The sequence below is a fragment of the Gadus morhua genome, chromosome 3 (assembly GCF_902167405.1).
Source record: "Gadus morhua chromosome 3, gadMor3.0, whole genome shotgun sequence".
NCBI lineage: Eukaryota > Metazoa > Chordata > Actinopteri > Gadiformes > Gadidae > Gadus > Gadus morhua.
Genome location: NC_044050.1, coordinates 19,434,217 through 19,460,506, shown reverse-complemented (window position 1 = coordinate 19,460,506; position 26,290 = coordinate 19,434,217). Strand labels below are relative to the sequence as shown.

General features: G+C 44.6%; 1 protein-coding gene across 1 annotated transcript in view; it reads left to right on the top strand.

Moving 5' to 3' along the window:
• The window catches only part of mad1l1 (mitotic arrest deficient 1 like 1), a 49,330-nt gene that overhangs the window by 9,686 nt on the left and 13,354 nt on the right, over positions 1-26,290 (top strand). Inside the window, exons 10-16 of the mRNA XM_030350742.1 lie at positions 1,643-1,729; positions 5,444-5,588; positions 8,821-8,961; positions 9,772-9,828; positions 10,549-10,640; positions 10,902-10,992; positions 21,141-21,369. Coding sequence (XP_030206602.1) covers positions 1,643-1,729; positions 5,444-5,588; positions 8,821-8,961; positions 9,772-9,828; positions 10,549-10,640; positions 10,902-10,992; positions 21,141-21,369 — 842 coding nt within the window. The remainder of the gene's footprint in view (positions 1-1,642; positions 1,730-5,443; positions 5,589-8,820; positions 8,962-9,771; positions 9,829-10,548; positions 10,641-10,901; positions 10,993-21,140; positions 21,370-26,290) is intronic.

The following is a 26,290-nucleotide window of genomic DNA, read 5'->3' as shown; positions in this document are numbered from 1 at the left end:
GAACCCTCTCCGGGGTTAACCCGGCCTGGCGCCTGGGATCATTCCCCTGCTGACGCAACCAAACTTTCTCCCAAACAAGTTTCTCACATTTTAACAAGACGCCAGGCCCCTGCTGTTGAAATGCAATGGCAGAGCAATCGACAGCGTTGGCCTTCCACACCACACGTGGCCCTTAGAATTCATCACGCATGTCTCTGGCTCTTGGTTGCCTCTGACCCCTGAACAAAGTCCAGTCGTGCTGGATTTAATATTTATGTATTCAGTTTATTTATTAAGAAAGCTGTGCTAAGCATAACAGTGCAGATTTGTGCGTAATGAATGTGCTGTGCTGTGGGTTACCTACTTCTTCCTCCTCAATCATGGGAGCTAGAGGAGGGAAATAAATGCACAATGGGGCAATTAATCAAATGGTGCTTATAAGACTGAAGAAGAGAATTATAAGACTGGCAACTTTCTGTAAACCAGTCTACCCCGAAAACGCTGTGGCATGTTTTGATGTGCGTTTAGGACAACAGTGGCAGTCTATTGAGTGGTTGAGAACAAAAGTTGTCTGAGGCTGGCTAGACATACAATAGTTGTGAGCAGGAGAACTTGTAATTTCCAGTAGTGAAGGTCTGTAATGGCTAGACTGTCACGCTCCTGAAGAATGGCAGGCTGCAATTAGAGAATGTACAGCATGATGCAAGCTATGTCCTCTTTTGAAAAGATCACGAGCAAAATATGGACAGCAGATCATCCATTTGGACCTTTTACAACGGCCTTGGCCGATCAAAATCCTGCATCGTAATAATACTAAACCAACTACTATGCTTGTGATCTGATATTACACTAGTCTGCTAACAGTAATGCACAAATTGCCCTTAATGCTGTGCTGTGACACGTTTACCAAACATGTTGCATTGAAGATGCTATAGATGGATTCCTATACTTTTTTAAATTGTATACTAATCAACGAGATTGGGCTCTGTCTCTAGCACTAGATTTGATATGTTCTAGTCTAATTAAGCTTTTTCCGCCCACATGGCCCAGCCTTTTGCACAGGCCGCTTAATGTTATACTCCAATCATTGGTCACCCCAACAAAACTGCTGCGGCAACCTCTGGAAAAAACCTAACGTTGCCTTGCGTCCATCTTTATTTGCCAACCTGTTGCCTATGTTCTCCAGCTGCAATAACTTGTGCTGTGCGCTGAAGTGCATGTGTCTTGTGAGGCATACTGTTAATGCGCTTTGGAAGTCTGCGAGTAGCTGCTTGATTGTTCCCGCTCTTCTGTGTCTACCCCGTCCCCTGTTGTTTTTTCTGGCTGCTTTTTCATTTTATCTCATTTTAAGTAGCAGATCTCTGTTTCCCCGTCTCCTGATTTTTCATGTGTTTTCCACTATTTTTCCATCTGTCCCATGCAGTGAGTTCATTCATTACATTAGTGGCCACTGTTTAGCAGATCCTTCCCCCTCTCACCCTTAATCACTCTTACCGCTTCTCTTGTCATCTTAATCCGCACCCCTCGTTGGCCCTGCTAACACCTTGGAGGAACTCTGCTGTTTCCCACTCGTCGCTGTCCGAATCGCGTTCTCCCTCACAGCCCTATTGATTTCTCATTGTGTGTGTGCGTGCTAACCATTCTGTGTTGCGTTTCTCGGTAGGAAGCCTGAAGATCTGTCTCGGGAAGTGATTCAGATTCAGCAGAGGGAAATTGCCCTGAAAGAGCAGAACTACACACTTTCTAGCAGGTAAGCGCGCACACACACACACACACACACACACACACACACACACACACACACACACACACACACACACACACACACACACACACACACACACACACACACACACACACAGACACAGAGACACACACACACACAGAGAGACACACAGAGAGAGAGACACACACCCCATCAGACTCTGGACCAGTTTAATTAACTTTGTGACAATTAAGGATTGTTCAGAGATACGCTCCGCTAAATGCATGGGTGAAGAACACGAGAGATGGATAAAACTGGCAAGAAACACACAGAATTAAATATTAGAGCCGCACTTGTGCTCTGTGTGTGTCTGAGCATGTGCGTGCGTGTATCTGCAATAGTGGGTCTGCAATAGCAAGGGGAAAGAAGTAATTAGACTGTTTCTGTTGAGAGTGTGTGTGTTGAGAGGGCCTTGCTCGTGCACTTGGCAGCATCGACGTGGAGGCCACGTCTAGCACGGAAGACTTTCATTATCTAACGAGCTCCGCTTCTCTGATGAATGTGTTGAGCTCCTGGCTGGGAGGCTGGTGGCGGAGGTGGTGGTGGAGGAGGAGGAGGGCAGAGCAGAGCTTGTTTTAAAGGTTGGAGAGGAAAGGTTGTTGTTGGTGACCAGTGATCCAGCCGACACCCGACGGTGACCGGGCCAAGTTGTGGTTAATGGGGATCCATTGAATGGCGTTCTTCCTCCCATTAGGGAGAATGCCATTTCCGAGTCGGTGGACATTGTTTGATCAGACAGACAGAGCATCAAACAATGCTCTGTCCTAGCGTAAAATAATACGATGAGATATAGCACTTTATTACCCCCCCGAAGGGAAACGATTAGATTTACAGAAGGGTGATAAAGGGGTTACTGCAGTTCAAAGAACAGTGCAAGTCGAAGAAAAGAATAAAGAATGAAAAAAATGAATAAAATGCACGCAACACATTCTATGTTAGAAATAAATGTAATTGCATAAACTTAGGTAAGGAAAAAAACATGTATTTACATGAACAACCGAAGGAGGGAAACACTTGCTGTTGGTACTGTGCAGTGCAGCCTAAGTCCTACTATATATTACGGTTGGTGTGCAATTCTTTACTATTCCACCACTAAACTCAATTTTGTCCACAGAAGCAGTGCTTACAGTCAGCCCACATTGGAGTTTTAATAGTTGCTTTCAATGAGCTGCAGCCATCCACCCTGCGATTCGGATATTAGTTTAATCCCCCTAGGTGCGACAACAAGTCAGGCGTTCCGTGTAAGAATCGCTGCAAATCCACTTATTGCAATATTCCAACCGAGAGTAATCAGTGATTTAGCAAGAGGGACGCACTAACACTTCTAGCCTTGCCGTCAGCCCTGTACAGCTTCAACTTTGGTTTCAAGGCTCACGCAAGGCAGGGGGGGGGGGGTAGGCGTCTTGGGTAACACTGGAGCAGATCAGAGACGAGTCTTCACTAGGGATGGGGATCGAAACCCGGTTCTATCAAGGACCCGGTTCCACTTTTTTCAAAACCCGAAAATCATTAACGTTTGGGCTTATCGATACCACTATCGAGTCCCGTCGTTCATTTATTATTATTATTTTTTTCTGTAATGTTGTGTCCCTCGAGTCGCGTCACGGCATTTAAATCAAATCAATCCAATCCCTGCAGCGTGTCCACCAATGTTTTTGAATGGAATTGTAAGCAAACAGGTATTACGAGTCAAACAAGTGAAGTCTGGCAGTTAACTTTGCTCGCGAGGATGGCTGAACGGGCGAAAAGGGCGACAATCATTTATTGTAGAGTCTCCGAGTTGAAAAGACTCTGTCTCCTCCTTCTCCTATCGCACCACAGACGGGCCCGTCTTAATCATCCACTCAAACTACGAGCGGTATTCGCACACACAGATATTGTCGCTAGTCCCGTCAGTTAAAAATAGTAATCCAATTGAGAAATCGGTGTTGTAATCAGCAGCATACAAGCTAGTTATCTTAAAAAGTAAATAAAGTTTCAGATGTGCTGCGTGATGATGTGTTGAGGTTGGCTCAGTAAAACGACTGTTATCATGATGCGTTCAAATGTAACATAAAGAAACTAAATTTAGTTTTTGGTGTGAAACATGAGTAATACTGTATTACTCATGTTTCTGTATTGCTAATTCAGTTGTATAATGCTTTAATACTTTTAGTTTATAGAACTAAAACTACTGATGTCAATATTTATTAAGAATTACATATTTAATTTAAAATGCAATTATTTATTTCCTAAATATTTTCCTCATCACTAAAAACGCTTCGTATTTCCAGCAATTAATAGAAAAGTATCGATAGTGGCATCAATAAAGACTCGGATCGTTAAGGAGTATCGAAGATGGTATCGATATTAATGATCCCCATCCCAAGTCTTCACGGCATAGCAACCGCAAATGGCGAAAGTACGCTTCTCCAATACACCTAATGAAAAAAAATAAAGAAACATAGGATATTGAATGGACGTACATTTGTGACGTTTTATAGTGATGTGAAGGTGATTAGAACTGTTTTATTATTATTTTAATGAATGAATGAATCCCCATTCCAGAGATGCATTTATTAAAGTGGTCCGTCTCTTATTGTGATAGATTAATTTAATGAATTAATTCATTTGAATAGCGGCTGCATGTCCCTGTTATCCTGAACTTATGCATGCACGCCCTTCAATTAAATTCAAATAACTTTTCTTTGGGGAATTTCTCTTGTTTAGAATATGTCTGTGGTACGGATGCACGATTCCACTTTTTCTCGGTACAAGTACTTACATTTGGGTACTTACCGTTACAAGTTGTTAATACATTACAGTTTAAAGAGCCAGTGAACCCACTGTTTCAGGGGGAATTCTAATACTTTGTGATCCTAAAAGAGGGCTGAGATTTCTAGGAAAGAGCGGGGCGTGTTATCGACATGGTAACGTCCCATGGCAACTTTGTGTTACTCGTTCGTACCTTTAGGGTTATAATGAGTGGTGTTGTATATAACATGAACCACACACTGTAGCGATATACTATAGATTCCCGGCAATCCTCAACCCCCAGAAGAGGGTTTTAATGAAACAATGCTTGGACGGATGTTCACCATCCACACACACCGTAGCGTATACTAGATGTGTCGGGGAATACTAAAACTCGGACGCTGGTATTAAATAAATCGCTACTCATACAGAGCTTCATCATCTACACAAACCGTACCGGTGTACAGAAATTTCCAGCATAAGTTTTCTCAAACCGTGCTGCCGGTGCCCCTTGGTCATGACGCCACCTTCGTTCGCAGCAGAGTTGAATGTTCACAAAGTGTTTTGAAACACTTCAGAGTCCCCAATTTAGAGTCTCTTGATTGGGGACTCATTTCAGTTACAGAGATAAAATTGCATAGATTACAATGTTGACGATCATATAAGACAAATTACCCCATAAAAAAACAGTTTTGGTGGTTGTTTTGGAGAAGTTTACATGAGAACATGATCATGGTATTTGTTTATTACCGACAATATAGTCTAATAATATAATGCATTCATTTATAGTGCCCTTTTCATCCGAAGATTTCAAAGGGCTACAGGTTAAAAGCAGTGCTCTTAAAAAAAAAATATATACAGTATATATCCATTGGCGCTGGCCAATATCAGGGGTCCGGTAGTCCCACCAGTAGTCCTGTCCATTTGCCCTCTCCTAACCGTCCCATCTCTCTGTCCGTGTGCCAGGGTGCGTAGCGTGGACCGCTCCCAGTCCCAGCTGCAGGGCGAGGCGTCCCAGCAGCGCAGCAAGGCCCTGGAGGAGCAGAAGAAGAGGGAGACGCAGGACGCCCTGGTCCGCCGGCTGCAGAAGAGGGTGCTGCTGCTGACCAAGGTACGCACGCACGCACACACACACTCATGCACCCCTGCAGAATGTGTTCACACCCGCCACAGCGGTAGCATGCATACAAACGAGAACCGCGACGCCCCTCCACAAATCTTCGCAACCGATGCCGTCCGAGCTCTCTCTCTCTCTCTCTCTCTCTCTCTCTCTCTCTCTCTCTCTCTCTCTCTCTCTCTCTCTCTCTCTCTCTCTCTCTCTCTCTCTCTCTCTCTCTCTCTCTCTCTCTCTCTCTCTCTCTCTCTCTCTCTCTCTCTCTCTCTCTCTCTCTCTCTCTCTCTCTCTCTCTCTCTCTCTCTCTCTCTCTCTCTCTCTCTCTCTCTCTCTTCCCCCTCTCCCTCCCTCCCTGCACTGACTGGGACTTAGTTCCATATCGATTTTTCAGTGTGTCCAATTCCCAGGTCAACATGATCATTGTCCTAACACACAAACATTACACACACTCACATGCATACACACACACACACACCTATATATATATCCAGTCCATAAATCCCAAGAGGGATCAAGGGCGCTTTATACCGGTGCGGTTAAAAAAAACTTCACAGCTTCACGCTGTTTTGACGCGGATGACAAATTGAGGTGCGAGTAATGATTCCGCATACAGGATCCCATTATTCCCTTCTATGCAGACGTTTGGGTTCCGAGGAAACACCGTGCAAATGGGTTCATCCCTCAGTGTTTTGGCCCTCGGTGACCCCCCTTCTGCTCCTCCTGGCGGGGCTCTGTGTGGCGGAAGTGACAGCGCAGTGTTGTGTTTCTCACATCTCTCATACGTGTCTCAAGGTGTGACCTGCCCCGAGCTTACCGCAAGGACCACTGAGCTTACCGCAACGCTGGCGGTGTGAAGGCTGTTGCAGCGCTTTACGTGCATGGCCGGCTCACCTAATGGAAGCACAATTGGTTTTTCTCTCCTCCGCTAGATAGGAGTTGACCAAAAGCAATTTAGAGAAAATGGGGTAAAAACTATGATTGTTTTATCTCTTTCTCTGTCTGTCTCCCCCCTCTCTGTGTCTCTCCGTCCCACCGCGTCCTCCTCTCTGTTTTCGCTCTCTCTTATCTCTCAGTTTGTGCGTATAAATGGAGAGTTGCCTTCACAAATAGAGAGGCTGATTTTTCATTTAGATTATGTGTATGTGAATTCCATTGCACCTTAATAGACAGTAAACAGCCGTGGGGGTTGTCGTTAGCATTAGCGCCACACAGGCACACACACGCGCACACGCGCCACCAACTTACTTGACCCATAGCCACAACATCTAGTACCTTGTATTTGGGCGTTCTGTTGAGAATATCGTTTGTAGAAGCCACTTTTGCTCTTTGAACTGTATATTACTTTGTTATCTACTCGATGATAATCAGTAATCTGGGTGAGCATGCGCCTATGGGTGGTTGGACATCTCGAGAACGTTTGGTTGAGTCTGATCATTCGCATCTTGTTTGACTTGACACAAAGGCTTCCTGATTGTCTCAGCTTGCACGTGGAGAGGCCCATCAGTTGCTTTCTTCTAAAATGTGTCCCAAACGGCCGTCTCATCATGATCAGGCACCATAAAGAGACACTACAATCAGAATGACAAGTCATTCGTAATTCTGGGATTTTTGGTTGTTGTCTTGTTTCCAACATCGCAAGTATCACGAGGAAAGCATAATTTCTCTACTGCGGTTATTCAAAATCTACTTTTTCCTGGGTCAGCAGACTTCATCTTCACCAGGCAAAAAGTGTTTCACAAAAGGCCCAACGAAATTTGTAGAGTAGGTAGTTCAAGTTTAAATGAAAATCATGATCATCCATTATAAAACAAAGTTTGTATGTTGAGTTCATTTAGCAGTTGCTCTTACCCCATTTTAGTTAGCGAGCGGGTTCCAGGTAAGGCTGAGAGCGATCAAAGCGGATAATCAATATTGGAGCGATTACCGAAGTTTCCAAATTACTATAAAAAAACCAAATAGATTGCAGAGTAGCGGCAGGGATAAGAAACCAGTTTTAATGTAATTAGTGGGGGAAGTGCACCACAAATAAACAGCTGTATTGTGTTTATCAGGTCTGTTGGAGTTGCTCTTGGAATCCCATCGATTCTGCTGGTCTGGCAGGTGCTACAGTGTGTCCAAAGGCTATGCAAGCAAACGACCCCTTGGCGGGCATCAATTACTAACTCAATTGAAAATTATATATGCTTGAATATGCATCACCGTTTCATGTGGGACAAATTTGTTTTAAATTATGTAAGTATCATATATAAATAAGGTATATTGTACAGGGTTAGATATAGTTCTATTAATAAATCATACTTATATACATTTCTTTTACCTTCATGTCTGAAGCATGTACGTTTTGGTCCATGGAGGCCAGGAACAAAAGACACACTGACAGTGACAGTGAGAGAGACGGTGTTTTTATTCCAGAGATGGGCCTCATCCGGTGGAGTGACACCTGAGCACAGAGAGAGAGAGAGACAGTGCCCGGTTGGGACTTCCCCCCACTGCGTCCCTCGGTGGAGGCAGCTCTTGGTACAGCGCTGATTGACTAGAGTCTATGCCGTGGCGGTGACGCCGACTTCACACACCTCCGCCCTGGAGGTGTGCCCTCGAGTCTCTTCTGACGAGCACGGGCAGGCCCCCCCCCCCCCCCCCCCCCCCCCCCAAGCCCAAATCATCTTGTCAAAGTTTGAGAGACACGGCGCGATACCAAAGGAGCGGGCTCATTTTAAATGCTTCATTTACGACAAGACACTTGTCTGTCATAACTCGTTGATTAAATGTGATTTATATCCCCGCCTCTGATTTGAATATCACACGGCGAGGATATGCAGATGAGCGCTGCCACCGCCTCAAACTCCTCCTGTCATCGCTGCTGAAGCCACGCGGCCGTATCCTCCTCCTCCTCCTCGTACAATCGCAGAGACATCCATCAACCATATGTACACATTTACATGGACGGAATAACGTGGATTCAATGGATAAATGGACTTGACTGATTTTTCCATGCATGCATACATCCACTACCAGTAGAACTCCATTTTGAAACGCACACACACACACACACACACACACACACACACACACACACACACACACACACACACACACACACACACACACACACACACACACACACACGTTTTTTTTTTTTCTTCCCTGTTTGTGTACCTCTGTTGTTGGTATGCTGCTGAGCGTATCGTCGAGATGAGTTACGGTGTGTGTGTGTCTGTCTGTTCTCCAGGAGCGGGACGGGATGCGCTCCATCCTGGAGTCGTACGACAGCGAGCTGTCCCACACCGACTACTCTCCCCAGCTCAGCAAGCGGCTCAGGGAGGCGGAGGACATCCTGCAGAAGACCCAGAGCCACCATTTGGAGATGGAGGTACAGGAAAACGAGCGGCGTTGGGTTTTCAACACATTCATCTTCTTTATCGGTGTGCCCACCAACGGTGATTTAGTATTTTGGAGAGTTTTTAGATTTTTTTATTAGAGCTTCACTTTGAGCCGCAAAGGAACATAAGATCTCATATAAATATGAGATCCTATAAATATCAGAACTGGTGGCTTTTTGAAAGAGGAAAAAAAATAAAGTGTTCCGTGGTTTCTACTTCGGTTGCATAATCTACTGCTGAATCCGATGTCCGCTTATGAAACATGTGCAGAGCTTCAGAGCCGCCGAGACAAATGTGGGAGTGTGTTCTCCTCTGAAATCCCCGAACACTAGTTAAGCGTTGTGCTGTAATTACAATCTTCTAGTTAGCAAGACAATGTACTTGCCTCACTATCATTTTGGATGAACGTGTGCTAACTCTAAGCTAAGGAACCGTGGGGATACCGAACTCCAGGCCGCTGCAGCTGCGACTGTGGAGGCGTAGTCGAGTCTTTTTCGTATTCACACTTGCCATCTACTGTTACTGTTGTCAACTTGCTGACAGCGTAGAAAGTCAGTCAACATCATTTACAATCCAGAGCACTCTCCCACTATCGTCTCTGCGTCTTACATATTCATATTCAACGCATGTGATGGCCCCGGAGAATGTCAATCTCAATATTCACTTAAGGAACTCAAAAGAGCCTCTTTGTGTCTGATTTTTTTTTTTGCAACCATCACTTAGAATATTTCTAGTTGTTTAGTGGTTATAGCAGTTTTGAGGGATTCTCTCGTCCCTAATGTTTTCTTGATGCTCTCCAGGGCCAGCTCACCAAAGCCCAGGAAGAAAGCGGGACTCTCAAACTCCAACTTCAATCCGTTAGTACACACACACACACACACACACACACACACACACACACACACACACACACACACACACACACACTCTATTGATTAGAGTTTGTGCTTGTGTATGCGTGCCGCAACAGGGCTCTGACCATTTACTGATAATCGGTAAGCTGCACCCTTTTACTCGCAGTTGTTTTCACGGGGGCTGTTTCCTCTTGAGGCACCCCCTCCCCCCAGATAGGTTCTCGTTGCCAGGGAGACGTCACCTAGTCATGGCGATGAGAATTGATGCGTGAAATCCACCTGTCGGGTTGAGGAGTAATTACTTATTCGTCTGGGCAAGATGAAGAATTAGGATGAGTGCAGACAGACGGACAGACACACTTAAGGACAATCAGTCGCAACGAGGGAGCGGGTCGGAGAGAGAGCTTTAATTCAAACCCAGAGTTACCTCAACAGAAATACGGAACACATTTTGGGTCAGATGTGAGATGAAAATTAAAGGATTATGGGATGTCGATGGTTGCAAAGAAACCCACCAGTTTCTGGTGCGTTACATTTGCGGAGGATAGTCGCATGCTGTGCTGGATTTTGTAGGATTCCATCAGCAACGTTTGAGCCGTGCGTTCTCTGCTAGGCATGCTGCCAGAGACCTCGGCACAAAGCGCTCAGATGTTCGTGTGTCTTCGTCGTTTCCTTTCATTTGGATTTTGTTTTTTCTGTGTTTTTTTGTGTGTCTCGGCTCAGGTGGAGCTGGAGCTCGAGTCTGTGAGGAAACAGCAGAGCTCCGTTGCCGAGAGCAACTCTGGGATGGTCATAGAGGAGGTCCTCTTGCTCAGGTACAGGGACACACACACACACACACGCACTGCCCAGCACTTATAAAACGCAGCCCGCCCTCATCTCTAGTAGGAGTTGAGTCATCAAATATTCATAGTTTGCTGCTGTGCCATCTTTACTAACCTGTCTGTCATTAGAGCTGTGCCTTTTGCACCACTACTTCCCGTTCAAAAGAGATGACGGGCTGTCCTCCCACAGTATGACGGACAGCCGGGAGACATTGAGCCCAGCAATGTGTTCTTGTCCTTTTTTTTTTGCAGGCAGAAGATTGAGGATGTTGAGGGGGAGCGACAGCGATTAGAGGAGCAGAACAACATTCTGGAGATGAGACTGGAGCGACACAGCCTGCAGGTGGGTGTACCCTGCGCCCTCCTCTCTGTGCTCTTTGTGACGGATTGACTCGTCTGCCACAAAGGAACCAATTTAACACCCCCAAGGGCAGTGGCGGAGCCCGGCCTGTACGACACCGCAGATTGATTTACAACAAACACTGCCGGGATCTGACACATTTTCCAACACAATTGGACCCAGGTGGAATCTCGGCAGTGCGCACTAGAAAGTTCTAGAACTTGTCGTTGCTGATTAAATTCGGTTCCTCATTGGTGGACGAGAGCAGGGGATTAGAATGGTCCCTAGTGGAGGGATGACTCCTGGAAAGAATACTTGATCTCCTTCCAGCTGAGCTTAGGGTGGCTAGGACCGGGCCTCGCCCTGGCTATGTAAGACAAACACATATTAATACCTTAAATCCACTTTCTAATGCACACACACACACACACATACAGATTCTCTCTTTAGCAGCACTAATAATAAAGAAAGTACACACACATGCAACACACACCACGCCACATACACCCACGCACGCACTATAATCCGTCCTCTTTCATCTTGCAAAGTTGCTTCACTAAAACCCTAATTTGCAGCTGATCCATTGCCTTTTCCTGCGCACGTCTGTGCGTACGTGCATTTGGGTGTGTAGTGTCTGAGTGTTTGTGAGGCAGACTGTGCGCTAACGTCTGTGTGTTTTTGTGTGCGCGCACGCTGTTTCAGCCTTTATTGGATGGGTGTCCCCCCCCCCCCCCCCACCGCCTCTGTGTATCGGGCAGAGCGGCCCACCAGGGCACCGTAATGAGGCGGTGTGGAGCGCTGCCTTCTGACTCCATTTAGCTCCGGAGGGTTAGCAATCCGAGGCTCGTCGAGCATGACCATCACCTCTTTAGGCAATTGACTATTTTAGGGGGCGTCAAGGTTGCCCTGGCAAGTGGATCAGGTCGGTTCCCCAGAGCTGATGTCTGGACTCCTCCATGGTAGCATAACGTAGGTGACGGCAACCCCAGCAGCCTCTGGTGAACGAACGAGCGACTCATTGCAGGGATGGGTCATTCGAAGAGAGGTAAATGAACGACTATTGGTGCTTTGCACGCCATGTGGATGTTGTGGATTGGACTCTTTCTGCATTCAGGGTTTTCTTTTGGATGTTTTTGTTTTTAGCACAACTTTTTTGTATTATTGCAAGCATGGATGAGTCGCAAAACAGTAACAGCTTTTCGACATTGCTTACCCCCTATTCACCCAGATTCTAGCTCACCTGCCATCGGAATTAAGATATTAATTTGAAAGATTTAAATGTATAAACACTTTCTTTTTTTAACCTCTTCATCCCAAGAAGATCTATATCTATTGATTTTTTTCTATGGCCCTGTAGTACTATAGTACCTATATTATCTTTAATTTCAGATGAAAATTCAATATTATGGGCAAATCCAAACCCTTGCACCTGACCCCTTCCACCTGGCCCGCCTCCACAGCTGCAGCAACCCTGATCTGTGGTTGGTTGCTTTCCCTATCAATCTGGGTAGACTGTAACTACCCACCATGTACATAAGTCAAGTGTCGTCAATATGGTGTTTAAACAATGAGCTCGTTAATCAGGCGCCAACAAACTAAAGGTCATTATCAAATTTTGTAGAGTTCCGTCGTAACCGTAACAATCTCTTGCCTTTATCAAGTAAAGCCTCACCATCGTCCCGCCAACTCTGGACACATTTCTAATAATGGGACCAAGCACAGAGTAAGAGAGGTTGTGGAGCAATCATCCAAAAACGTAAGCTTTGAACCGGCACATCTCCTACCCCCTTTGACCTACAGTTATGAAAATTCGTACACATATGCGTCTCTTCATTTTGAACAGTTATAATTCTCCCATAAAGACTCGATCACTGATAAGTATGAACAGGATTTATTTAAATAACGACATGGGAATATTTTGCATGGTAAATCTTTGGCATGAGCCCCGTCACTGATCCAGGGTGACGTGCGGACTCGGCGTATCCTGCCAGGACTAGCAGGGGCGGAGCCTTCCCCTGGACAAGTAGACTGAGGCCGACCTGGTGGTGGTGGGGTGGATGGAGGTGCGTCGAACGAAGACCTGAGCAGCAAAGACATATGTTAGACTACTCTTTATAGAGCAGGTGTAGGCAGGTGATTGGATTCCAGGGGTGGCCAATGGGGGACAGAGCAAATCTATAAACATCCCGGGCAGCGATTGTTGGCCGGGGGGGGGGGGGGGGGAACTACATTATAATATAATCTAGACTACATTATATATTTTTAATAAATATGCATAATAAAAATTGTCTTAGGGGTGGCAAAGAATGATTTTGGGGTGGCAGTAGCCACCCCTCGCCACCCCATGGTGGCGCCACTGAGTGTAGAGGGGAGATGGTAGGCCGCACCCTTCTACCACCGTCGCGAGATGGACTCTGAACCACCCTTGAGGCATTGGCAGGCCGCAAATAAACAGGTGATTCGGGGACGTGCGTTGCCGAAGCTTGAGATAAAGGAACATGGAAGCGTAAGGACAGAGAGTTGTTGATTCTTGAAATGATAATAGTAACAGCTGCTCCTAGGCTATCGCTTTTAGATGAAAAATGCCTTGCAGAGAAGGTGACATCAGCGAAAGTCAGGCCCCGTGTAGGGGAAAAAGTCTGAGTAGGAGACGTGTACGCATTTGCGCATAAACCCAAGAACGCCTAAACCCGAGAACGCCGGAACCCGTAGAACGCATGAACCCGTAGAACGCTGTGAGAAACACTGACTCGAGTAATATGTTAAAATAAGGATGAAAACTCCCAGAGAGAGCACGCTAATCTATTAAAAATATCGAGTGAGTTGGAGTGGCCAACACACATAAATAATTGTAATACACCAAAATTGTTAACTGACATACATGGCTAAACAAGCAAATGAAAAATTAAATACCCCGTGTAGGGGAAAAAGTCTGAGTAGGAGACGTGTACGCATGGACGCATGAACTGTGAGAAAACAGTCTCGAGTAATATGTTAAAATAAGGATGAAATCTCCCAGCTCTGAGAGAGCACACTAATCTTTTTGAAATATCGAGTGAGTTGGAGTGGCCTACACACGTAAATAATTGTAATAGGCCTACATCAACATTGTTAACTGTCATACGTAGCTAAACGAGCAAATGAAAAATTAAATACCGACGCGACTGAAGCTATTAACAATAAGACTATAATATATAAAATGATACCATAATGTACCTGTTCTTTGGATCTTTTGATAAATTGAACGATATGTGAATCGCATTGCGAGCAGAGGAACGTGAGAGTTAGTGAGCGGCAGCTGAACCAATCTAAAAGGGCCCTTCGTCAATAAAAACCTTTTAGTAATAATCAGTTACCTCAGTGCCTAAAACCCGTCAACTTCATTCATGTTAAAGTGAAGGGAAAAACCTCAGACACAAGGAGTTAACCGAACAGTGCACGGTATAAAGATAATTATGAACCTTTGATTGCGAACGTAGAGTTCTGTGTTGTACCACACCGACGTGTGCAACGAACTCAACGAATTCAACCGGATGTAAAATCCGTATGCTGTGGAAGACCACCTTCCCAGCCGTTTTGACGCTGCTTTGTTATCGCAAAACATGGTTATACGCAGTGGTGTAGTCTATTTTATTGTAGTGGGTATACTGTGATGATTCCCTCCCAGCCTCGTACAAACCCGTCCGGCCGGTACGTGTACGTGTGTGGCGCTTATGGGGTGTCGCACCACACTCACCAACGCAGGGGTCTACAACCCGCTGATTTAAGAGTATAACGATTATCATCAATCATGGAAAGAACCAGTTTTAATAACAGTATGAACAAATAGAACACAAAAATTACAAGTTGTCCTTTGTATATCTATAGTAGCAATAGCACATGCTAAACAAGGACAAAATCTTCTCAAAATAATTGAATGAACTGTTTACATCAATGGCTAACCAGTGCATGAGAAGGAGATGACAGGAGACTGATGTTTCACTCTTTCAATTGCTCTAATTTGAGCTCTTACTGTTGTTATCTAACATACCATACAGTAATTGAATTGTGTAAAAGTGTGAAATTACTGCACCTTAAAAATGACCATGAATTAGCTATACTCTCATTTGCATAGTGATTAACATTTCAATTTCAATTTCAATTTCAATTGTGTATACCAACTATATGTTGGCTGACATTTACCTATAACCTTTTTTCCCTCCACTCTAACCAAGGATGCCTTTTTTTAAATTCCCTAGCCTGACACCCAGTCTGAAAGGCTGGCCAGGGGTTCTCATCTAAAAGTAACAAGGAGATATGAAGTGGGATTAAAACATTGTTTTCTGTTGACTACTTATTATGTGGTTTACACATTAATACGGGAGGACTGGACACACACACACACACACACACGCACGCACACGCACGCACACACACGCACACACCCACGCACACACACGCAAGAAGGAGGGGCTTGGCCCGCCAACTAACGTGCAGAGATGCAGGGGCAGCTTCGCGCTTCGTAACTGAGACAGGGCAGAGCGCGAGTGCGCAGCGGGAATTTTATGAATGGTGAATGTAGGAGATAACTTCCCCTGCTTAAAGTATTTTATTGCAGTTATACCCAACCGATATTTCCGAAAAATAAACACAGAAGTGAAAGATCTGTCACAAGACGATTGATACGTATTCGTGCACATTTTTAATTGGGTATACGCAAATACTGGTGCGTTCCTAGTGGGTATACGGCGTATACCTGCGTATCACGTAGACTACACCACTGGTTATACGTTAACGCCGCCATGCTTGCCCCACAGAACGCTGGCTGCTACGATAGGGTAAAGCTCGAACAGCGCAGACGACTCTGACCCTAGGGCGAACGTACCAGCTTCGACTGGCCATCCCTCAGCAACCATTGCCCTTGGAAGAAACCCCCTAACCCAACCGAGGGAGCCGCATCCTGAAGCTGGACTGGTAGAGCTGTGAGAGAAAATACGCTGCGGGGGCTAAGGCGGGGACTGCAGTAGCCATGGTAGCAGGGCACGTGCCAGGTGCGTAGCCTGTGAAGGCGGGGGAAGCCGAGCCTGATGGTTGCTGGAAGTAGAAAGGCGCCGTGGCGACCGACGACAGCGGGTTGGGGGCCTGGACCCGTCCGGGAGTTCCGCATGGCGTTTCGACGGCGTCCATCCTGGCGCCAATGCTTTGCACCAACTCGGCGAGGGTTTGTAGAACCAGGCGGATGTCCGTGTTGGGAACTTGTTGGTGGTGTTGTTGAGGATACCGGGGACCGAAAAGAACGGCTTTCTGCGCTCGCTTGCCGGGACCAGAAGTAGTAGGCCGACCAGCACGAATCCGAAGTTATGACCTCTTGGTGTGTATTAACCGACGTAGCAACTAAGCGACGAGATATGCGAGATAATCAAAAGCACAGTAAAGCAGCAGCATGCGTCGAACGAAGACCTGAGCAGCAAAGACATATGTTAGACTACTCTTTATAGAGCAGGTGTAGGCAGGTGATTGGTAGCTGGTGATTGGCGGCCAGCCGCGCGTGATTTGAGTCCTCCTGGTAGAACTACCAGCAAGCTTAACATTTGTACGACTTCTTTAGATTTCCCGCCATTTAGAAATTCTGAGTTTTGTGAAGGATCCCAATTAAAATCCTTTGGGACATACCATCTATGGACCAATATCTACCAATCATACCAGAAGAAAAAATTAAATCCAGTAAGAGCCCCTGCATTTGGAAAGGCTTTGGTTATATAACATATAGATTGTCTCCTGTGACTTGAGTTCAGTATAAATATTGTTCAGGAGCCCCAAATGTTTAAAGTTCCCATTACATGCCCCAGTTGTGAGTGTTATTAGCCGTTACAAGCCGTTTTGAAAATCTGGCTCTTCTGACATCAGAAATGGGTGTGTCCACCTAGATGTGTGCTGGATAGATCAGTTTACCAGCCCACCCAGTGGACTGTAGCAAACGTTGATCATCTATCTGTCTCCCATCTAGGTGGACACGCCCACTTTTCAAACACACCTGGTGGCATGTCGTGGGACCTTTTTTAATTTGAGCACAACCACATTTTTGGCGTTTCGGTTGAAGATCCTGCCCAAGTAAGATGAAGTCGATCGACCAAACCGCCCAATAATTTGATCCTCAAATACAATTTGGCCAATCATCGTTGGTGCTGACGTTCTTAATGATACATGGGTCAATTTATCCAGATTCTGCATAGAGGGTGCTATAGCAATCATCTAAAGTGCTAACTTTTGGCAAGCATATCTCCTGACTTCTTCCTCAGGAACCAGTAATGTACAACAACATGGCCGCCAGAGACCTAAATTGATCCATTCAGCTTTAAGGGCCCACACCTTGGGTATAACTTGGCAAGCAATATCCCTGAACATTTTGACCTACTGTCGTAAAACTATGTTTGCGTATCACCAGACCCAACCTCAGGTTATTCCATTGTAATTAACCCTCTTAATTAGGTCATATTGGTCTGTATCGGGTTCTGCCCTGCTGAATGCAGCTTTAATTCATGGTTGTTATTTATGCTCAACCAATAAAGCTTGTGGAGGCTAGATCTTTAAGCTTCATTGTATATTTTTTTTGTTAGGTTGAATCTTTTTCATTCTTTTTGTTTAAATAATTAAAATATCCATTTAAATAGATTAAACAAGGCAAGCGGTTGAAGCATATTACAGTAACATGCAACGCCTGTCCACTGGAATTACTGTGATCACCTCAGATGCTCAGCAGCACGGCTGCTGGATTAATCCTGCCGCTGTTCCACATCTTTTCTGTACCACGTTGTATTGGGATCTCTCGCCTCACTTTTTGGGCCCCGATCTCCTTCCTTCACCGTACAAACAGTCAACCGCAGCGTGCATAACTAAAGAATAGTTCATTACATGCACTGTTTATTTGTGTAGGTGATCCACCCTGAACTTGTGTGTCCCTCTTGGCTTAGGATACATTTCACCCCGGACAACATGGTACTGTGTTTACAGTGTGATTTCTCTTGCAGACGTGTGTGTGTGTGTGTGTGTGTGTGTGTGTGTGTGTGTGTGTGTGTGTGTGTGTGTGTGTGTGTGTGTGTGTGTGTGTGTGTGTGTGTGTGTGTGTGTGTGTGTGTGTGTGTGTGTGTGTGCGTGCGTGCGTGCGTGCGTGCGTGCGTGCGTGCGCGCGCGCGCTGCAATGCCTCAGCGTTGTTGGCTGATTATGCAAACGGAGGAGTGAGGCCACTAATTAGTATGTTGATGTACCTTTTGTACCATAGTTGAGATGTGGGCTCAGCACCAAACAGGCAATTTGGCCCCATTACACGGAGAATGATTATATTATATCAAAGTTAAAAGCAAGCAAGCAGGGCCTTGATGACATTTCTGTGTGTAGTTGACATTATTTTTGGGGTCACCGTGCTTATTGGCTCCTTTTGAGAGGTCATAAGTAGGCAAGCACTAATTATTATTATAATATATATATATATATATATATATATATATATATATATATATATATATATATATATATAAAATATAAATACATTGTAAGAATCATAACGACAGAATATCACGCTGGTGTAGGTTTCATCCAACCTTGAAATGCTAGTACTACTACAGGTGTCTGGGCTTGTGCTTTTAATGTGACTGAAGAAACTTGAATATATAAAGCAACGCAAAAACAATATGTCAATGTTGCTTCACTAAGAGTATTTATGCTCGCTCTCTCGCTCTCTTGCTCTCAAGCTCCCTTTCCCAAGCTCTTAGTGTATTCACTCTGCAGGAGTGCGCTTCAGAAATGGACTAGGTTCTGGGTTTAGATTCATTGTTATTGTTGGCGCCATGAATAAAAGATGTGTGCCCCTGGCACTCCACCTTGGGGCCCATGAGACGACGTAGCGGCAAAGCGGGGATGAATGTGTGCATGTAGTCGCTCTCGGAACATGGTGACCGGACACACTGTAGTACACAGTCAAACATCAAAGGGGAAATCTATTATATCTTTATTTGTGCCTGCGTATAGTTGATATTATTTAATCTTGCGGGATAATCCTCAAGGCTGTTTATCAACCCAGTCGTCCTCATTCCTCCAATGACGTTCATTCAGTTAACACCTGTCTGTTTTTCTTTGTTTCAAGGGTAGAGACGACCAACTAATCTCTTTCTCTGCCCTCGCTTAATTTGGGCTGTAGCCAATAGGGGCTGGAACACCAACCGGTTCTAAATGGGATAATCCGCTACCGTAGCTCTACATTCAGAGAAACGTATTGCTTCAACCCCCATGCACTGTAGGCCCATGCACTGTAGGCCATAAAAGTGATAAAATAAGCAAAAATACATAGAACATTCTGTGCTCAAACACCGCCAGGGAGCATTGGCCTGAATCTGGATAAGTCTTATTGGGGAGGGAAACTTTTGTCTTTTTGACATTGATGCAAATATTGGCTGCTCCTTTTCAAGACTTGTTTTTATTTTTGCAGGATTTATTGCCCCGATTTCCATATCACCTGAATATACTGTCCTTCAACAAACTGGCTCAAAGATTTAAGGGGGGAAAGTGGAGGCAGACAAACATCAAATCGCTTCCCTTCCTCTGTTAAACCCAGACCTCGTTACTGTGTGTGTTGTATATTTTTCTGCGTGCGTGCGTGTGTGTGTATAAATAAACATGCTTTCTGTCCATTCATTCAAATATCTTCTACTGGCCATCTCTTTTTCTATTATGGATGACTTTATTTCAGAGGTTTTATTTCTGTGAGAGTGTGACGTCCTCACCCATATCCATGTTGTCTCATCTCCCCGTCCGTGTCTCAGGGCTGTAGCACGACAGCCTTTGTGTGTGCCTCTGTTCGCCTTGTCCTTCGGGGGCGTCTCCTCTCCTCTGCTGTAGTCCCCTTCTCCTCCTGCTCCCGTCAAGGCCTGTAGTTTATTTGGCAAGAGTCGCTCGGGGCCATATGGAATGTAATTTAAACCGTAATCAACAGAGTGTGTGCGTGGTCGTGAGTGTCTTTGCGCGCACGTGTGTGTGTGTGTGTCACTGCGTGCTCGTGTGCGGTTGCGTGCGCGTCGGTGTGTGAGCGATTGTGCACACGGTGATTGTCGACGTGCGTGTCCCTTTTTTTTTTTTATTGACATTGAGCTAACATAGACTTTCATTTACCCCGTACTCTGGCAAAGGCAGAATGAAACAAAATTACAGCAAAAGCAGGGAATCTGTTTTTATTTATTTTTTTAGGAAATCAAATTACATTTCTGTGTGGCGGGCTTCCTCTCTGAGTGTATGCAATATATCCTCGGCCCACTTACTGCCTTTATTGCCGGTTCTCTTATGTAATTTCCTTGCGACTATGGCTGCGTTTCACTTGCTAGGGTGCTTCCTAGGGCTGCACGGCAGTTCTAGGAAATCAAGCCACACAGGGCCAGTCCCTGTGGCAGTAATCTGCACACGAGACCTCCTAAAATGGCTCCTTCCAAACCCGGGGTCTTATGTTTTAGTGTTTCGGTTCCCCAGTCCTAAGCACTAATTTGAAGGGATGTTGTAGCTGTATTTTTTAATTCATAGCGCTATAAATAACACAACATATGCCGGAGAACACAGCCTGACCGCAACACCACTCCGTCTTATCACTGCTCTCTGGTAGGCCTCTGGCTAAAGGGAAAGCATCAAATTGTCTGCTAAATGTGAGCGTGAAAAGACGTCTCAGACTGAAAAAAAAAAGGAAATAAAGACCTAAATATATCAACAGCACGCAGTAAACTACACAGCCTCGTATGATTTACATCAAATAACCCTGGACCGGATCCTTGTGGATGTCTCATGTTCCGCTATTGGAATACCCATCCATCATTGTTGTGTTTGTTAGTGCTGCTGCTGTGCACCCAGTCATATCACCCAGTTTGATAAACATCAAATGGAGAAATAATGATCATGTTTGGAAAAAGAGAATGCTTTTATACACACACACAGCGATACATAGATGATCAGTCAGCAGGTCACTTCAGAGGCTCACTGTCTTTTTATGGCAAGTTCATTAGAACCGAGTCAAGGCAAATTATATCCTCCTTCTGCTCACTTTGCCTTTCTATCTTGACACTCTCACTCCCTCTCCCTCTCATCTCTCCTCCTCTCTCTCTCTCTACCCCCCATCCCTCTCCCCCTCCCTCTGCAGGGTGACTATGATCCAGTCAAGACCCGAGTACTTCATTTGAAGATGAATCCCACGAACGTTGCTAAGCAACAGAGGCAGCAGGAAACGGAGGCTCTTCGGGAGGAAGTGACACGACTGCGGGAGCACCTGCGCTCGCTGAAGGACGCCGGGCCCCTGGCATTGCAGGACGACCCCCACACTGGCAGCCCAGGCCTGGGCCTCAGCCTGCCCCCGTCACAGGAGGTGCTCGGTAAGACGCACAGAGACACACACAGACACACACAGACACACACAGAGCAGTGAGCCCTGCTAGTGCTCATCAGCCGATAACTGAGGATAGCTTACGTTTGGTGAAGTGACCTCCACACACTCGCTCTTATACATCACATGTATTCTGTCTAATTAACTCAACAGTGGAAAATTATCTTGTAAATGAGGTTTACACCAGCAATTATCACACGTTTTTGTAGGCAAATGGAAATGAACTGGCATTTACATTTTTGCACTCCCTTATCACGTTGGCGTATAACTCCGACAAGCTCCTGATTTGCCCTCTTCCCCTACACAAGTGGAGTCAGAGGAGCCATGCATCATTATATGATAAAGAACATTCCTGCATCCCTCTTATGGCTCGGGAAAGGCTGACATTGGTTATTAATCGTGAGGATTTAATTTGACCTTTTGTGACTTATCCATATGTGGAGGTTTCCCAACGGAGCGATGTTGATGGACCTTCCCCAACCGTCATTTTTAATAGAATATTTATGCAAAGTATATTTGCAAATGACATACAAATGGCTTAATGGGTTTACACAGTTGAGGATTCGGCACAGACAACGGCAGTGTTTTCCATGGCAGCGTTTTGGTTTTTCCCCCTCAGTGGAAATCTTGTCACTTGTCAATCCCTATTCTGCTCCTGACATTTGACATGTTTTTCTAGAATAAACCAGCCAATTGTTGACACAATAGACGTACATCCAACTGCATATTCCCCCCGAAAATCCAAAAGCACGCAGTTACTATAAAACGGCCTCCATCTGATATAAATGCCTAAAGCGTGTGTACTTGAAGATGAAAGCTTTAAAGTACAGTATTAACTTTATTTTCTACGTTCAGTATAAAGTGAGAATGACTTACAGATTTGCTATAGCTTTGGTGGACCTGAACATTGTGAAGGAGAAAATTGACTCCTCCGGGTGGAAATGTTATGTTCAGTGTTGTACATTGGGTTAGGGTGCGGTATTAGTCTCAATGGAGATCAAAGAGGCTTTTAGGCAATGCATAGTTGGAAGATGTGGGGCAAGTGGTCTCACAAATCATCTTAAGTCTGATGGCGGACTACCTAAAATCTCTGTGAACTTTCTTTCACTTCAAACTTGTTTCGACCAATCATGTTTCTGGGAGCTGGCATGTCTAGCCGTACTTTACATGGAATGGATCACTACACCCATCTCAGATTGAGAACAGGACTGATAACCAAAACAATAGGATCCTCTTCCCATTGTCGTCTCCCTCCTTGACCAACAGCAAACACAAGCCTGGCCAACACTGGTAAACTAAACTTCTCCCGTAGCGGGCGGGAAGACGCCAACGTCCTCAAAGGGACATGCAGTGTTATCCGTCAATTGGCATTTGGCTGTCTTACTCAGATTCAGACGAGTTGTTGGCGCCATTTATCAATGTCCGTCCAGAAGGGGAGTTGCTTGACTAGCATTTCTGTTAGCTGCTTCAATTCACTTGCAGAGTTGCAGTGCCCTTGTTCCAGCTCATGTGAATGGAATACATTTTTAATTACTTTAAAGTAAAAGACCTCAGATGTGTTCCAAAAGGTTGCTTATTAAAAATGAGTGCATTAACTCCATTGTAGTTTTTCTACAGGCACACAGTTAATTCTGCTCCGTTTCTGGAAAACAATGTTGAATTGGGTTTGAAGGTGCAGCTTTTGGAATTGAGTAGTAACTAAATTTTTCTTTGTTTGTGCATAATAGTTGCATCTCAGACATCGTACATCTCAACACAAGTGATAACGAATGCAAGACAGGAGAGGGACTGGCATTCATGATGACAGGGTTATATACATTTAATTTTATTAAGCATTTAGGGTCTTTAAGTATGCTGGGCTAATTCATCTTCGATGAAACGTCAGAAAATTCTATGTCTCTCAACCAGTCGGTTTCTCTCTCTCTGTGTGTGTGTGTGTGTGTGTGTGTGTGTGTGTGTGTGTGTGTGTGTGTGTGTGTGTGTGTGTGTGTGTGTGTGTGTGTGTGTGTGTGTGTGTGTGTGTGTGTGTGTGTGTGTGTGTGTGTGTGTGTGTCCCTCTCTCGCTTACTGAGATGCCTGCATACCATCCGAACACAGGATCGGTGTTTAAATATCATGGAGCCTTTTCAAAAGATCTTCGCTAACAATGCACAAGCAGGCTTTTCTTCTCAGATTCTCTCCATTTCCATCCACCTTTCCTTTTTATTAGTCCCTGAGCTCAGTGTGTGTCACCCTCTACTGCTTTTCTTTAATCTCTGGTTACATGAGGTACATAATTGGTAATTGAATGTGTGGTTAATGGTCTTCGTTTATGGACTACATTAATGCACACATGGATTATATCTTGCGAGGTGAGAGAAGAGCTCTATTGGAAGGAACTAATGTGTGTACGATTGTTGACAAGTCAACCATTTCTTGATATTTGAATATTAATGGGTATGGCTGATAGAAGCTTGGTTGAATTAAATCTCTTAGGAAATAGATGGCAGAAATTGTACCTAAAGGTAGGGTAGAGGCAATTAATTTTAGACAACTTTTTTTCAGATTTGTTGAAATTCTCTTTTCATCCCGACAGCAATCAATAAATCAAAGACTCTGTCTGTCGCACGCCTGTGCCCACGATGCACTGCTGGTGCAATTATAGTATCAGCTGCTTCTGGCTGGGTAGTACCGCAGAGGGTAACCTGTCAGCGGCACATCACAGTTAGCCTAATATTCACAGTGCAGGAAATAGCGTCAAATTATCTCTGTGTTTGTAGACTAGCTTGTGTTGTTACTGGCACTCTTTTTGAATAAGCGTCTACTCTGAACACATTGGAAATGTGTAGCGAGTTTTTAAAAGTGTATTCTCCTCAAGGAACAGAAGCAAGGCTACTGTAACTCTGCAAGTCGGAAGCGGCTAGCGGAAATGCCAACAAAGCAACCTTCCCTTCTGGATGCACATTGTTGAATTTAACGACTTTTCTGAATCTAACTAAGACAGGCAATCGCCAATTTACAGATTTCTCGGGGTGGCCCTTCAAGTGTAAACTTGCTTATGTGGAATAACTATCATCTCTTAATATGGCCCAGAGCCAGGGCTATTCCAAATACCTATTTCTAAGGTTTGGATGATTCAAATTTATTTTATAACAAATAGCTGAATGTTCATCTTTAACGAGCCCAATTAACATTGACCAAAGCCCAGTAGGCTTGGGCGAGCCTTTATGTATTAATTTAGTCCAATCCTGGTTATTCTAGGTGGCCAATATGAGATCCACTGGCCAGGGGGCGGAGAGAGGAAAGAGTGAAAATTTAATTTAAAATAATGAAACATTAAAAAATTTAATAGCAATATCTCCTTTAATACTCTTGGTTCTGTGCTTGGTGCGGCAATATCACAGCAGCATGTTCCGTTAAACGTTATTATCTTATCTTCCATATCACAATCCAATTCACATCCATGGATTAATTTACGGAACACAGAGCAATGTTTGGACGAGCAGGTATGGAGAAGCGGGTGTCAGATCCATGGAAAACAGACAGGTAATTTTAAAATGAACATATGCTGTTTAACGGGGCTTAGCGGTTGACATTCTGCTCCACCAGAAACATCTCTCAATGCCAAGAAGGGCATGGTTTCTAAAGCTATTTTTTTTATTTAATCTTAGTTCTGATATTACACTTATTGTTACTATACACGGAGCACACCTAGAATCCGTCTGAAGGTAGGGCGCTGCCTCCCTCACATTATTTTACCGTTCATCAGACATAACGGGCGCATGTGCCCATTGGCCAAAGCAGAGCAGAACGAGTTATTTCAGACGTGGATTCTAGAGCCAGTACACTCCGTCACATAGTATATCTGGCACTTTCCAGCGGTAGTCATGGTCGGATGCGTACAGAAAATGTAACCTAATCGGAACAAAGTGATTAATTCGTTAGCGAGTTACTTTTATCTATGTATGGTTTGGGCTTCCGGGGGTGGAACGGATTGAACAAGATTTCATTGCGTACTTTTTAATTCATACAAACAAGATTACCGTACTTTAAATACTTGAATTTAAGTCTCTGCTAGCAGTGTTTGGTTTTAGGGTCTCTGTGGTCCTTGTGGAAATGTACAACTTTGTTATTGTATTTAAGAGGCAACTTATCTTCCCCTGAAAACAGGTTGAAATTCCTTTCAACCACTTTCTCCTCAGTGTATTGTTGTACAGCAGACATGTTTCTGGGTCTGCTTTGTCTGAGGGACCTCTATATTTTTTCACGACCTGAAAGAAAGTTAGACCACAAGTGCTCTGGAACATTTTTCAGTTCAGAAAGGGTATCTGAGGAGAACCATTAGTTACGTCACTGCTGGATCGGTTCAAATTCGGCCGAATGTTCTCTGTTGCGAATTTACGGTTTGGAGTAAGAAGAGCATTTCCAACATCATAAATGTAACTATACAGAAAATCACAGACTTAGGGTTAGATAATAAATATTCGAAAAGCTTGAAATTCTGTGACTGTTTTATCTACAGTGTTAAAAAGCTTATTCCCGTCATTGTGTCTGCATGCTTTTTTTGGCCTCCATTATTAAAAAGCTGGGCAAAGGATCAATCTGTGGGTATTTTGACAGCTGCCATAAAATGACAAGTTTCACATAATCTCACTCAGGAAAAAAGTGATGATCACCGCTGACAAACTCGCACTTCCATTGGAAAGGAGGGACCCCTGGGACGCATGGACAGACATACACACTTATACCGCACGTGCAAGGAGACACACCGCACTCTATTTATAGTTTCCCGACACCTTCCTGTAGAAATAGTCAAATAGGCAAGAAATAGCAGACAAGGCGTTCTAGGGGTGTGTGTGTGTGTGTGTGTGTGTGTGTGTGTGTGTGTGTGTGTGTGTGTGTGTGTGTGTGTGTGTGTGTGTGTGTGTGTG